The sequence below is a fragment of the Alligator mississippiensis genome, chromosome 5 (assembly GCF_030867095.1).
Source record: "Alligator mississippiensis isolate rAllMis1 chromosome 5, rAllMis1, whole genome shotgun sequence".
NCBI classification, from domain to species: domain Eukaryota; kingdom Metazoa; phylum Chordata; order Crocodylia; family Alligatoridae; genus Alligator; species Alligator mississippiensis.
In genome coordinates, this window is record NC_081828.1 from 165,483,839 (window position 1) to 165,497,022 (window position 13,184).

At 44.5% G+C, this 13,184-nt stretch overlaps 1 protein-coding gene across 1 annotated transcript in view; it reads left to right on the plus strand.

Annotated features, from left to right (window-relative positions):
* The window catches only part of DGKB (diacylglycerol kinase beta), a 620,162-nt gene that overhangs the window by 155,477 nt on the left and 451,501 nt on the right, over positions 1 to 13,184 (plus strand). Inside the window, exons 5-6 of the mRNA XM_059728962.1 lie at positions 1,547 to 1,700; positions 6,880 to 7,020. Coding sequence (XP_059584945.1) covers positions 1,547 to 1,700; positions 6,880 to 7,020 — 295 coding nt within the window. The remainder of the gene's footprint in view (positions 1 to 1,546; positions 1,701 to 6,879; positions 7,021 to 13,184) is intronic.

Consider the following 13,184-nt stretch of genomic DNA (forward strand, 5'->3'; position numbering starts at 1 on the left):
CTCCTTGCATAGGGACAGGCGAAGAAGAACAAGTGTTTACTTTCTCGAACCCTGTGGCACCCTTAAAAGAATCTTGGGGCTCCCCCAGGTTGTCAGTGACCGAATCTTGAAAATATGCAAACAACATTGTCATGCAGATGCAAATAACTCTGTTCAATAAGTAGTTAAATTTATTTTGTTTAAATAGATTAAACTAAAGCAGTTGTTCTGAGTTATACTTAGCTCGGACTGTGATTACATCTTTCCTAAGCTTGGTGACAGATGGTTGGTAGCTTGAAAACTTGTCTCCTAATTCTTTCAACTATAGTATCTAATAGAAGATACTACAAATTTTACTTTCCCCCCATGTGCCCAAGTCATTTTTTGTAAATGGGTTGTGGAGTCTTAAGTTACTGATATATTTGAAAATGTGACCCCTGGTTTTTCTCTCTCTCGTGTAAATTAGTGCAAGTCTTAACAGTCCTTATGCTGCTGATGTTCCAGTCAGTAAAGTGATGGAGTGATAGGGTTGTATCACTGTGACTGCAATGAGAATTTTCCCAAATATGATTCCTCAGCTTTACCATAAAATTATTCAAGGAGGAAAACCCACTTTCCTGGTTTATGGAAAAAAAAAAAAAAAAAAAAAAAAAGATCGTATTATTCACACTTCTTTTACATTAAGTTGTCTTTTTCAGTATAATCACGGACATAACAATATACAGGTACTCCTCACTTAACATCATCCCGGTTAACGTTGTTTCATTATCACATCGCTGATCTATTAGAGAACGTACTCATTTAAAGTTGCGCAATGTTCGGTTATAACGTTATTTGGCCACTGCCTGCTACCAGATAACTACTGTGACTTAATTGGATTCGGATAACATCATTTCACTTAAGGTTGCGTTTTTCAAGAAAGTAACTACGATGTTAAGCAAGGAGTAACTGTAACTGCATTGATTATTGTATAATTATGACACAGTTCAGACTTAACTTGAAATAATTTCACTTATTTCTTGATCTGTTCCATGACATCTTTATTTCATCATAACTCCATATTACTCACTAGGATAAAATGTTATCATATGGTTTAACAAGTAATTAATTATAACTGATATTATTACTGTATTAAAAGAATAAAAGTCATAATGAAAGCTAATTAATCACTTTCTTTTACCTTTCTTCAGAGTACAAGAGAAAATGAGGTTAAGTAGCAAAAAGTAAAAAGTGATGCAAGAGATTTCATCAGCCGCCTGAACTGTCGGTCCTTTAATGTCATTCTGTTGGTGTAAGGGACTTTTGGTTCACCAGGCCTTTGTGTAAATAGAGGATAAATAATAATCATAACATTCTGATTTAATTTTGTGGGTATTATTTAAAAAAAATAACCTCCCACCCCCAAAAAACAGAACTCCAACTATGTGAGTTAAAACAATATGATGATACCCTTATCTCATAGACCACTGTTATTAAAACAGATGTAATATCTGCTAATAACTAAAATTGTTGAAAATGAGATTTATTCTGAACTTCAAAAGCTTAAATGTTTTATTTTTTACTTTAGACAATTGATTTAGATGGTTTTAAGCTGTTCATGAAGACCTTTCTGGAGGCAGAACTTCCTGATGATTTCAGTGAACATCTCTTTACCTCATTCAACAACAAAATCCCTCATTGCAGTCCTTCTGTTAAAAGCAAACCTCAACTCCTTTCAGGAGGTAAGTAGTGGAAGTCATACTAATGTAATGAATGATCTATTTTTTCCAAAAACATGTACACAGGAAAGTGTGCATATGGCAGTAAAATTTTGTTGTAAGACCAATAGATTCTAGGCAACTTAAAGAACATGTTTTATTCTAGACTCATTTTGTGATTTGACATTAATAGATTTGAGGGAAGTATGTCATTAACTTTTTACTGAAGGTTGTGTTCCTTTATACAGACAGTGAAATGCTTGCAGAAATGAAATATTTTCATTTTACACTAGCAGACAAAACAGTAAGTGGACCAAGCTAGTATCATTTTAGTTACTAAGGTTACATAGCACTTCTGTCTACTTTGCAGCTTGTTTAGACACATAGGGAATCACAGTTTCTGTAAAAAGTCTCCCACTGTTTTTCTGAAGCTTTTCTTCTCAATTACTTCATTTCTTGTAATTGACTGACTATACTGCTGCTTTACCCATTCTTTACACTTAAGGTAGAACTAGATGTTGCTAATTAAAGCAGGTCATCTCTGTTGGGATCTGTTCCGGCACAGTTATCTACTTCACTGAGCAAAATGTACATCACCTGTTGTCCCAGCTGCTTGTGTTTTCCTGCCATGAAGCAAATAGATGTCCACTGAAATAGTGGCACAAATTATTACTACCTTTTGTTGCAGCTACATCTGGGGGGTATGGGGAAGGTTAAATTGTATTAAAAACAGGCACCTGATATAAGGTAAGTTGGGCTGGGGGAGGCTAGCAGGGGAGTAAGGGGTTGGTGACAAGCAGGCCCTGAGTGGGGGGCTGGGAGTTTCTGGACAGGTCAGGGGCAAACAGGATCTGTGGGAGGATGGGGGAGAAGGTGGCATCCACGGGTGGGACAGGGGGCAGGTGGCATCCGCAGGAGAGATTAGTAGGGCAGGCGGTGTCTGCAGAAGGATGGGGGGTCAGGCAGGATCCACAAGGGCATATGCAGGCAAGTGGTGTCCATGGGAGGATGGGGTGGCAAGTGGGGGTTGCTGGGGTCTGGGATATTTTGGTGGATCAGAGGGGCTTGGGGGGTCTACATGGGGGCTTCGTGGGGGAGGGCAATGGGCTATTTTTAGCCCCCAGACTCCCCCTGCCCCAGAAAACCTCCCCCCACTGATACTTGCTCAGCTTCTGACAGTGTTGAACAATAATAAATCTTGTGGCACTCAGTACAGCTTGTGGCATGGAGGGTTTGGGGTGGCTGGCTGGATTGCTGGGGGGCTAAAAACCACCTGGTGTTAGTGGAGCGGGTAGGAAAAGCGCAGGCCCAGGGCTGGGGCCAGTGGCTGGATTTTCCCAGACATAAGGCTGTGCAGGTAACTGTACTGAAGTTCCATTCACTGGTCTAATTTAGATCGATTAAGTTTGAGTGTACATCAAGCTGTGTGTCTTAGACTAGTTTCGGCCATTTTTAGAACAGTCTATGGTCACAGAACGTGACATGTAGTAGCATGCCATTGGATCCTTGATCATGGGATCAAGGAGTCAAAGGCTGCTCTCACATGCCTGATCATGGCTAAGTACGCTCTCTCCTCCTCCCTCCATTGTCTAGCCTTCATGACCCAAGAGCTGCTAAACTCCTCTGTAGAAGCCAGCATGTCCTTCTTTGTGGAGGCTTGAGTCTTCCTCTGCTTTGTTGCTTTCTGGACATCAGTCTCTGACCACATCTTTGGCCAGTTACCCTATCAATAGTATCATTGCTACCATTTGCAGGTGTCTGGGCTGAAAGTTGGAGGATGAACAGTAGTTCATTGTTTTCCTTATTGTTGCCCTAATGGCATGAAGAACTTCCAACAAATTTGCACATTTCAAAGGTTCTTTTGCCTGGTAGGCTCTCCATATAGTAAGTATGGTGTCCTCTTTGCTTCCTAGGAACCCAGGAAATTAGGAGACTTGCTTGGGCATCCACATGGCAAATAACTATGGGGTACAGCCAGTGCCCCTAACTTAAAGGAGGCTGAAATACAGGTGGGCCCATTTAAGGGGCAGGGGTGGTCTGCTGAGTGTGGTCTATTGCCTTGGGACCCCCTAATGCTCCTTAGCTATAACCATAGGACTCAGCTACGATGGCTGATGTCATTCCGATCCACGTGACCCTGAAGTGGAGATTTCACCCTGTCATTGCTGCACAGCAGAGTCAAGCCATTTTTATATGCCTCTGTTCAAACCCCAAACAGTGCAACTCCAACTATAACAGTTGCCTGCCACATACCATTCCTTGAATCTGTCTTGTTGTAGGCTGGGTCTTCCGGGGCATTGATTCCATGGTGGGAGATGGATTGCTAGGATGTTGAAGATGGGGGGTGGGGCAGGAAGCTGTTCTTGTTCAAGTCTGGGTCCATTTCAAAGTCAGCTCAGCTTTGTCAGATGGCCAGCAAGCCTGCCTAATTCAACAGGCTCGGCTGGAAGTCTCTGATCTGACTCAATGGTTGGGTTCCTGCATTGGTGTGTAAATTCTGCATGTCTTTGAGCACAGTTCTGGGCAGCCATGTGGGCAACTATGTCTACCACCTTTTCAGACATGGTAACCTCATTGACTGTGAAGATGCGGTGGCTGTCCCACATCCGTGCAAACTGCTGCCTCAGTACCTTGCACTTGGACTGTCATTGATCCACATCATGGTCTTGTCCTGGGCTACTATTTCCTTGTGATCCATTGAGATTGCCCTGCTTTGGTGATTTGAACACAGTGCCTGCTAATTCTCAGTCTCACCCCAGATAGTGATGAGATCTGCTACCTCCTCTGTGTTCTAGTTTCTAGCATACTTGTTCAGGGCACTGGATTCATCAGACTGATGGGCTAGGATGAAAAGAGGATAGTTGGGTGTGTGGGGTGGATGCCTTGGATAGATCTGATGGGTCCTGGAGGTTCCCAGTGGTTGCTTAGTGGAAACAGTCTTTGACGCCTGTCTTGGATGTGTAGCAAGCTTGAAATGGTTGGCAGGTTGCTGTGCAGAGCAATTAAAAGTTAGGTACAGCCACCACTGCTTGGCATTTTTAGGCAGTATAGTTCTGTGGTTGTGGCCAGAGCAACTGGGCAGGCTTCAACAGGGGCCAGGATTGGAGTCAAATTGGTGCATTGTAGGATACTTGGAGGACTGACTGATCTGTCAGACTCATGAGAATATCGCAAGGCAACCATTCATGTCCATCATGATAGTGGATCCCCAAATGCTTTTGGAGATTTATCCTATGACAAGCAGCAAGGGCATCTAAATGCTCGTGTTTTGTCCTCCAAAAAAACGTTTTCTCCTGTAATGAGGGCAACAAAAATGTTTCAAGGGCTGCAGCACATGACTTATGAAGAGAAGCTGAGGGAAATGGGCTTATTTAGTCTAGAGAAGGGAAGACTGAGGAGACTTAATAGCTTTCAACTACCTGAAGGGTGGTTCCACAGAGGATGGAGATAGACTGTTGTCAGTGGTGGCAGATGACAGAGCAAGGAGCAACAAGGGAAGTTTAGGTTAGATATTAGGAAAAACTTTCTCACTAGGAGGGTGGTAAAGCACTGGAACAGAGGTTGTGGAATCTCCATCCTTGGAGGTTTTGAAGACCCAGCTAGACAAAGCCTTGGCTGGGATGATCTACTTGGGGATGGTCCTGCTTTGAGCAGGGGGTTGGATTAGATGACATCCTGAGGTCCCTTTCAACCCTACTTTTCTATGATTCTGTTCATTTTTAGAATGTCCTGGTTTTCAGATGTAGAATAGTTCAAACCAATTCAGATAATAATTGAAAGGGAAAGATTTTTGTGGATGATTCTTTTTTTGGACCAACTGTATGGTTAGGATAGATTTAAAAAAATTTTCACATTCCATTGGGAGGCCATTTGAATGTTAAGGGAGCAATCCTGGTATTTAAAAGTTTATCTGGCTCTATCCAAACCTTGTAGTTGGTCCAACAACAGATATTGACCACAAAAATCCTTACCTCTTGCATATTTACTGGACCATAATGGTTACATCACTTCAACACTACCATTGGATTATAATAATTTTTAGAGCTATTATACTTGGGAGTACACCAGCTCTAATTGTTCTTTTATTTACTTGACTACTACCCTTTTATATTCACTGATTGCATAAAAGATTGTTGTGGGTACAAACCTGATGTAAATGAATTCTTCATGCCAAAATACTATGTATTTATGCAAAGGCATTACCTCCTCACCTTGCCCTTTTTAGAAGTCCCATTGAAATAAATGTGGAAGCAAGATGAACATAGTAGAAATTAGGAATTGGTTTCCATTGGATAGAATAATGTGAGAGAGAAATTAAGTGTGCAGGTTATCAACAAACAGCCTGTTCTAAATTAATTATAGAAAGAGTTGAGGAACAGTTAATCCTTTTGTAAATATTCGTTTTTGATGCTGTCAAGGTCAAGGAGAGACATAGTCCGCTTCCATGATCAGAAACTTCTATGATTTTTCTTTCTGTCATTCTTTATGTTAGGAACTGATCCTACAAATTCTCATGCAGGAGTCATCTCACCAGCTTCCGATTAAAGTACAAAGATTAATGGAGCTGAAATGTATGTTCTATTTAGTGTATCAGCAATATTCTTTCTCATAAGCAATGTTGTTGCACATTATTTTCATAGTGACCTTTAGCAGGGATGGTTACGGCTTAGTTGTGCTTCTGGCACATATCTTTGGCAAAGGGATATATTCGGATTCCATTAAATAAATTTTAAATTAAAATTTCCATTAAAATAAGTAAAAACATCTTTAAACAAGGAGCAGCTGCTGACAGGACATTGTATCGGAAACCCATGTAACTTCTGCAGACCTGCTGGAAAGGTTGCTGCATTGGGATGAGGTTATTTCAGTGCATTAAATAATAAATAATTAGATACACTAATGAAACGATATTCAAGAAAACTGCTGCACTTTCAAATGCAATTTAACACCTGAATGACTACAAATTATATGAATTCTGCCTTTTTACTTTGTTTCCTACTGCTTTACTTTTATTTCAGCTCTTTAAAAATGAAAAAACTAAATGTTTAAACCATGGTTTTATTTCTTTATGTAGATATTAATTGAATTCCAATCAGTTTTAAGGACTGTAACTTTGTATTTGTGTGAGAGAGCCCTGGTTTTTATTCTTTCCTTGTGTCACTGATAAAGCAAATACATAGTAAAGCATATTTATTATTTTCAGGTCTGAGAATTACTAAAAGTACTGCTACATCCCGACCTCCTACTTCTGCCAACTTAAACTTACCAGATGTGATCCAGTTGAAAGACATTGTTTGCTATTTGTCTCTGCTGGAAAGGGGAAGACCTGAAGACAAACTAGAATGTAAGTATACTTTTTTCCATGTATTTGCTGAAAATACTGTGACATCTATGGAAATTTAAAATTTTAAACATGATAATTTGTTAATAGATAATTAACACACTCTTAATAAGCTATTGGTTTACATTTCCATTGTATAAACCTGTGAACTACTGGGTCTTGCAGATGTTGTAAAAGAGAAATTTCTGATTCTATATTTAAGAGCCAATACTCTGGTAAAACTTGATGCTTAAAAAATGATACGGTGAAGTTCTGCAATTATTGTGTCTTGCTGATTTCCATATCAAATTTGCTCATTGAGTTGAAAGATTTTTGTCCCCTTCTTTCCAGCTTTTATTTGGTCTCTTTCATGCAAACTGAGTTATTTCCAGTTTGTACAATATTGCTAGTAATATAGGGTCTGTGATCTAAATGTACTTATTTAAATATATCTCACTAACCCCATCATATACAGTTTTTTCTATGGTCGTGGGTATGAAAAATCACTTAGAGATAATAAAGATGTACAGGCATGACTGATAACATAAGGGAATGTGCAACTATACTAGAGATATTGTAATGAAACACTTAGTAGGTTTGTTGCAGAAATGTAGACATCGGGCTCTATCTACTGGAAGTTTAGCTTCACTACAAGATGACATGTCCCAGCCTTCTTAAACCCTCTTTACGTTATTTTACCTAGCTTATAACTATGGTATCCAAGTTCCTAGATCTGATAATGTGAGGTGATTGGGAGTTTTACCTGAGCAAGGACTTCAGGATTTGGCCTCAGAATTACTGATACTGGACTCCTGGTATCATATAAGTGCTCCTAAATTCTATTGCTGATTTGTGTCTAGAACTAGGAAAAACTGAGCTTCTAGGACCAATTCCCACTGAACAGCATTTCTCAACCCATAGGTTGCGACCTAAAAGCGGGTCACAAAAATAAATAAAAGGGTTGTGAACAGTCTTGGAAAAACATGGAAAATCACAGATTTTGTCCTTTAAAAGTGGGTTTCCCCTTGCAGGCTGGCAGAGTTCCAGTCCACAAGGGGTTGCTTAGGGTTGCAAGAAGTGAGAGGAAAGTGATGATCAGGCAGGGAGTGTTATGTGCATGTGCAAGTGCACACATGCACATGACAGCCAAGCAGTATGGAGAGAAGCTCCCCATAGGTATGTCAGTGGGGTGAGGGATAGGAGGGGGGCATAGATGATGCATTGTGGGGCATGTGCTCCCCACCTCCCCCGGTGCCCCAGATTTGTGTGCCTATGGCAGGCATGGGGCTATAGCCTGGCTGGACCAGCACAGGCAGGAGCTTCATCCATGTCCCAGTGTGCAGGATCCAGTGCAGGAGGGCAGAGTAGAGTGGCACGACTTCATGAGGAGTAATGGATGAGGGTGAGGAGTCTCTCTCCCTTCACCTCCTCCCACCACCATTGCTCTCCTCAGGCTTTGGCTCTATCCCAGAGGGCTGGTGAAGTGAGCATCAACGACCAGACCATGGCAGAAGGGTAGAGCCACAGGCTATTGCACAAGGAGCTGGCAGCAGGAGGTGAGGGCAACATGGTTCCCCATCCTCATCCATTACTCCTTGCGCTGGTGGTGGCATGGCTGGCACAGGGGTCCTGGAGACGGCAGTGACAGCAGCGAGTCTCAGTGTGTCACTCTGTCCCATCCACTGTGCTGTGGAGGCAGCTCCTGCCTGTACTGGTTTGGCTAGGCTGAAGCCCTGGGCCTGCTGTGGGCTCACTCCCCCGCCCCCCACCATCCCACATGCCCATCCTCTGCCCCACACACTGTAGGGCTGGGCCCTGGAGATGGGGGGCAGCGAGTCAGGAGTGAAGGACACCAGCTGTTTGGGAGGGTGGAGGGCTGTGGGTTGGGACTGAGGGGCACCAGCAAAGCTATGGGGCTGAGAGTTGGGAGTGAGGGGCACTGGCAATTTGGAATGTGCAAATTGCACACTGATGAATATCACTTGGGAGTAATGTAGGGCGACATGTTGATATTGCTGTTAATGTTTTCCTGTTGATGTTGATTTCTGTCTTCAAAATTAAGACGGTTGATCAACTTTAACTCAGAGTGTAATAAGTATTTTGGGGCCAAAATACTTCTGTGTTTTCTACTTAAACAATGTACTGTATCAGGACTGGCCATCAATGTTTATAAAAGGATTCTGGTACAAAAAAGATTGAGAACCACTACCATAGAAAATATATGGATGGTGTCCTGCTGGCTGACTATATAAACTACTCCAGAGTTTTAAAGTGAGAACATAGTTTTCAGATCTACTTGTGGAACAACGGTCAGCTGCATCTCTTGAGCACCAGGGGATGTGGACTGAGAGGCCAGAGTGGAGTTAGTAAGGGGATGCAGCTCTTCCTTCTGGTCCCTTGGGTTAGAGAAAGAAGTTACACACAAACTGGTTGAAGTGATCAGAAACTGGTTTAAACCTGTAATAGAACATAAGTTCAGTGCACATAAAACAGTTTCAAAATGGCTGAAACTGGTTTAAGATAAACCCGGTTGAATGTAGTATCAGACTTAACTGATGTGGGTCTAACCAGTTTATGCAACTTCTGTCTCAGACTGCTTTCTGGTTTAGGTTAAACCAGAGTCCCCCACCATCCCAGTATACTTTTCAGCCCTGGGATGGGCAATTCTGTCTTCTCTAGAGAGCAGAGTTGGGTCTACCCCTCTGCTCCCTAACCAGAGCAGGGGTGGGGCATGTCCAGATATCAGCCAGCATGCCCTCCTGAGGCAAAGGGAGCAGGGAGGGGGCTGATTCTTCACTCCTTCCTCTCCCACTGAGGAACTGCAGCTCAGGTCTGCCTGGCTGGGGTTTAGAGGCCCCTGTCAGTCCCCCCTCCCCCCTTTCCTTAGCCTGAAGCAAATTGGGAGAGGGAGGGATTCCCCCCAGCTGCCTGTGCCCAGGCTGGGCAGGGCTGTCATGGAGCCGGGCCATCCCAGCAGCTGTGTCTCCGTGACAGCCCAGCCCGGCAGCACAGGTAGGGGCTGGCCAGGTAGTGGGATGCCTGGGTGGCTTGGAGGTGCTGGCAAGCCCCAAGCCCGGCAGCCACTCGCCACAGCTGCCGATGCAGCACCCAGTGGCTGCAGCTGCATCACAAGCTGTGCACTGGCCTGGTGGGCTGTTCTTCCTCCCTTGCCTCCAGTTGCCACGGCTGCCCCTGTTTCTGCCACACCATGCCACTCTGGATGGGTGGTCAAGAAGCTTCAGCCCAGAGGCTTCTGTCCAGCACATGGAGCTCTGGCTCCAGCTTCAGCTGCCCTCCACTTGCTATGTACACTCACAGGGCCTGCTCATCATGCTGGGTGGGTGGAGGGGATGGACGGCAGCCAGAACTGGAGCCCAAGCTCCTTGCACTGGGTAGAAGACACAGGGCAGAAGGTCCCCCCCCACCCTAAGTGGTGCAACACAGGGCAGCGGGAGCAGGAATCATAGCTGGAGATGAGGGGAGCAGAACAGACCTGCTGGGCCATGCCAGCTTCCCCTCACCTCCAGCGGTTACTCCTCCTCCCACTGCTGCCCCTACTGTGCTGCTGCAGATGGTGGGGGTGTGGAGGGAGCTCCAGACCTGCAGCTTGAGCCCAGTGCATGGAGCTCCAGCTGCCTTCCACTCGCTTCACCTGCCTGGCATGATGAGCTGCCCCTGCGGATGGGCGGAGCAGGTGGAAGGCAGCTGAGAGCTGGAGCCACTGGAGGTGAGGGGAAACTGGCTTGGCCTAGCAGAGTTGTTCTGCTCCCCTCACATCCAACTGTAGCTCCTGTTCCTACCACCCTGCACAGCACTGCTTGGGGCAGGGAGAAGTTCAGCCCTGTAGCTTCTGGCCAGAGCATGAAGCTCTGGTTCCAGCTCTGGCTGCTTGCATCCCCTCCGTCCACCTAACACGATGAGCAGTCCCTGCGGGCAGGCACAGTGGGTGGAAGGTGGCTGGAGGTGGAACCAGAGCTCCATGTGATAGGCAGAAGCCACTGGGCTGAAGCTTCCCACCCACCCATCCAGAGCAGCGTAGTGCAGCAGGGGCAGGGGTAGCAGCAGCAGCTGGTGGTGAAGTGGGCAGAACAGCCCACCTGGCCCTGGCCAGTGCACAACTTGTGATGCAGCTGCTGGGTGTTTCACAGGGCAGGGGATGTGGTGACGGCTGTGGTGGGCAGCTGCCAGGCTTGGGACCCACCAGTGCCTCTGAGCCACCTGGGCAGCCCACTACTCAGGCAGCCCCCACCTGTGTTGCCAGGGTGGGCTTTCACAGAGCTTCAGCTGCTGGGAAGGGCCTGGCCCCCTTGGCTCAGCCCCTCCTGGCCCCTCTGCCTCCACTCTCAGCAGCACCTGCAAGCTGTCTCAGTTCAGCCCACAGCTCTGCATCTGCAGCCCCAGCCCTGGGTAAATAGCAGGGACATGCTGACCAACTCTGGCCAGAACCTCTGCCACCCAAGCATGAGCAGGAGGGAAAGTGGCTGCTGCCGAAGGGAAGGGAGGGTCGCTCTAGTGCAGGGATGGGCAATTATTTTGGGTGGAGGGACGCTTACTGAGTTTTGGCAAGCCATCGAGGGCCGCATGACAGGCAGCCAGAGGCAGATAAATTTTAATTTTCTAAATTTTTTAGGGGTCCCGTGGGCTGGTTAGAATGGCCCTGGCGGGCCGCATTTTGCCCACCCCTGCTCTAGTGTCACCCCCCTCCTGCCTCTGGCTTCTAGTCTGAGTCACTGCAGGCTGCATTTCAAAAATCAATAGTGAATGTCTATTCACTTGCAAAGACTGAATTAATTCAGGCTCTGGTTTTTTGAATTTCTGTCCCTAGCCTTAGAGAGATTTCAGAAAAGAGGAAGCAAGTAAACATCAGTGAGAGAAACATGAAGTCAGTCTTGAGTGCTCTTGACCCAGCATATTTGAAGAAAAGGAGACATACTATTTTCATATACAGTTTAGAAAAAGGGATTCTTGGAGATGAGTAGATATAGGAAGAATATAATAATCAATAGATGTTTTAATATATGGTCAGTAATTTATCACAGATTGATATAGAATCCATCAGGTCAAAGGGTTGTTTATAACCATGTTTATAAGCCTTTTTACTTACATCCTTAAAACAGTCTTTAACACTACAAATCCTATTTGTGACGTTCTTAAAATAAAACCATCCTCCTCCTAATATTTTTTGTAATAGATGCCAAGTCTCCTGTATCTTTGTCTATGCTATGGTTTTGGATATTCATTTGTGGCTGTAGGAGCTGTGAGGATGTATATCAGCTTCCACAGCATCATTCAGGGTATTCTTTCCAGAAATTGTTCTGTGGTACATTGCAGGACAGTTGGTCTTTGCTTAATTGCCCCCAAACTGAAATGTACTTTGTTGCAGTGTTAAAGAAACATGGATCCATTAGAGGAGTTCCTTCTTTTGTGGTCCAAGAGTTTGTGACAGTTAAGACAAATACTAGAAAGAAAACTGCAAAAGTCACTGCATGTGTACAACATGATAGAAACAGCCAGGCCAGGTACTGTGCAGGGCTCTTAAGCAGGTCAGGTACTTGTTCAGAAGCTTGCACAAGAGACTGTGGACATGCTAAGAGTTCCTGGTCCTTCTCCCTCTTCAAGGTCTCCTTCCAGAACCTCTCTGGATTTCTCAGTTCCTGTTCATCCCAGGCCAGCAATGGTGTCCTGAATTCAAGTGCCTTTCTTTGTATTTCTGAAATGAAGGTGTCCACACCTGCCTGCCTTTTGCCCTTTGAAGCAACGTTCATGTGCCCAGGCTCCTGGGCAGGGTGCTTTGGCATTTGAAACTTAAAGTATGTGTGGTGGAAGAGGGAGAGAGTTTACTCAGTATTTCCTCAAAGAAAGCAAGATTTTTTTTTTCCATGATTCACTCCTTTATTACCAAGCCAATTTGCAGTTTTTATTATTTCTGGTGTCCCTCCCCTCAATTTTGAGATGGGGTAGCAGGTGAAAGTTGTGTAAAACAGCAACTAATCACAAAGTGGTAAGTTCTTTATCTGTTCTAATTAGTTTTTGTTTTAAAAAAAACAAGACATCTATCCATCGTGCTTGCCTGTTTAGGTTGGGGAGGAGGATGAAAAGGAACCTCTCTTACCAATCTAAGTTCTCTGGCTTTTTTTTGCTTTTTTTTCTCAGGCTGGGACAAACTATCTAAGACATGAACATTGTGG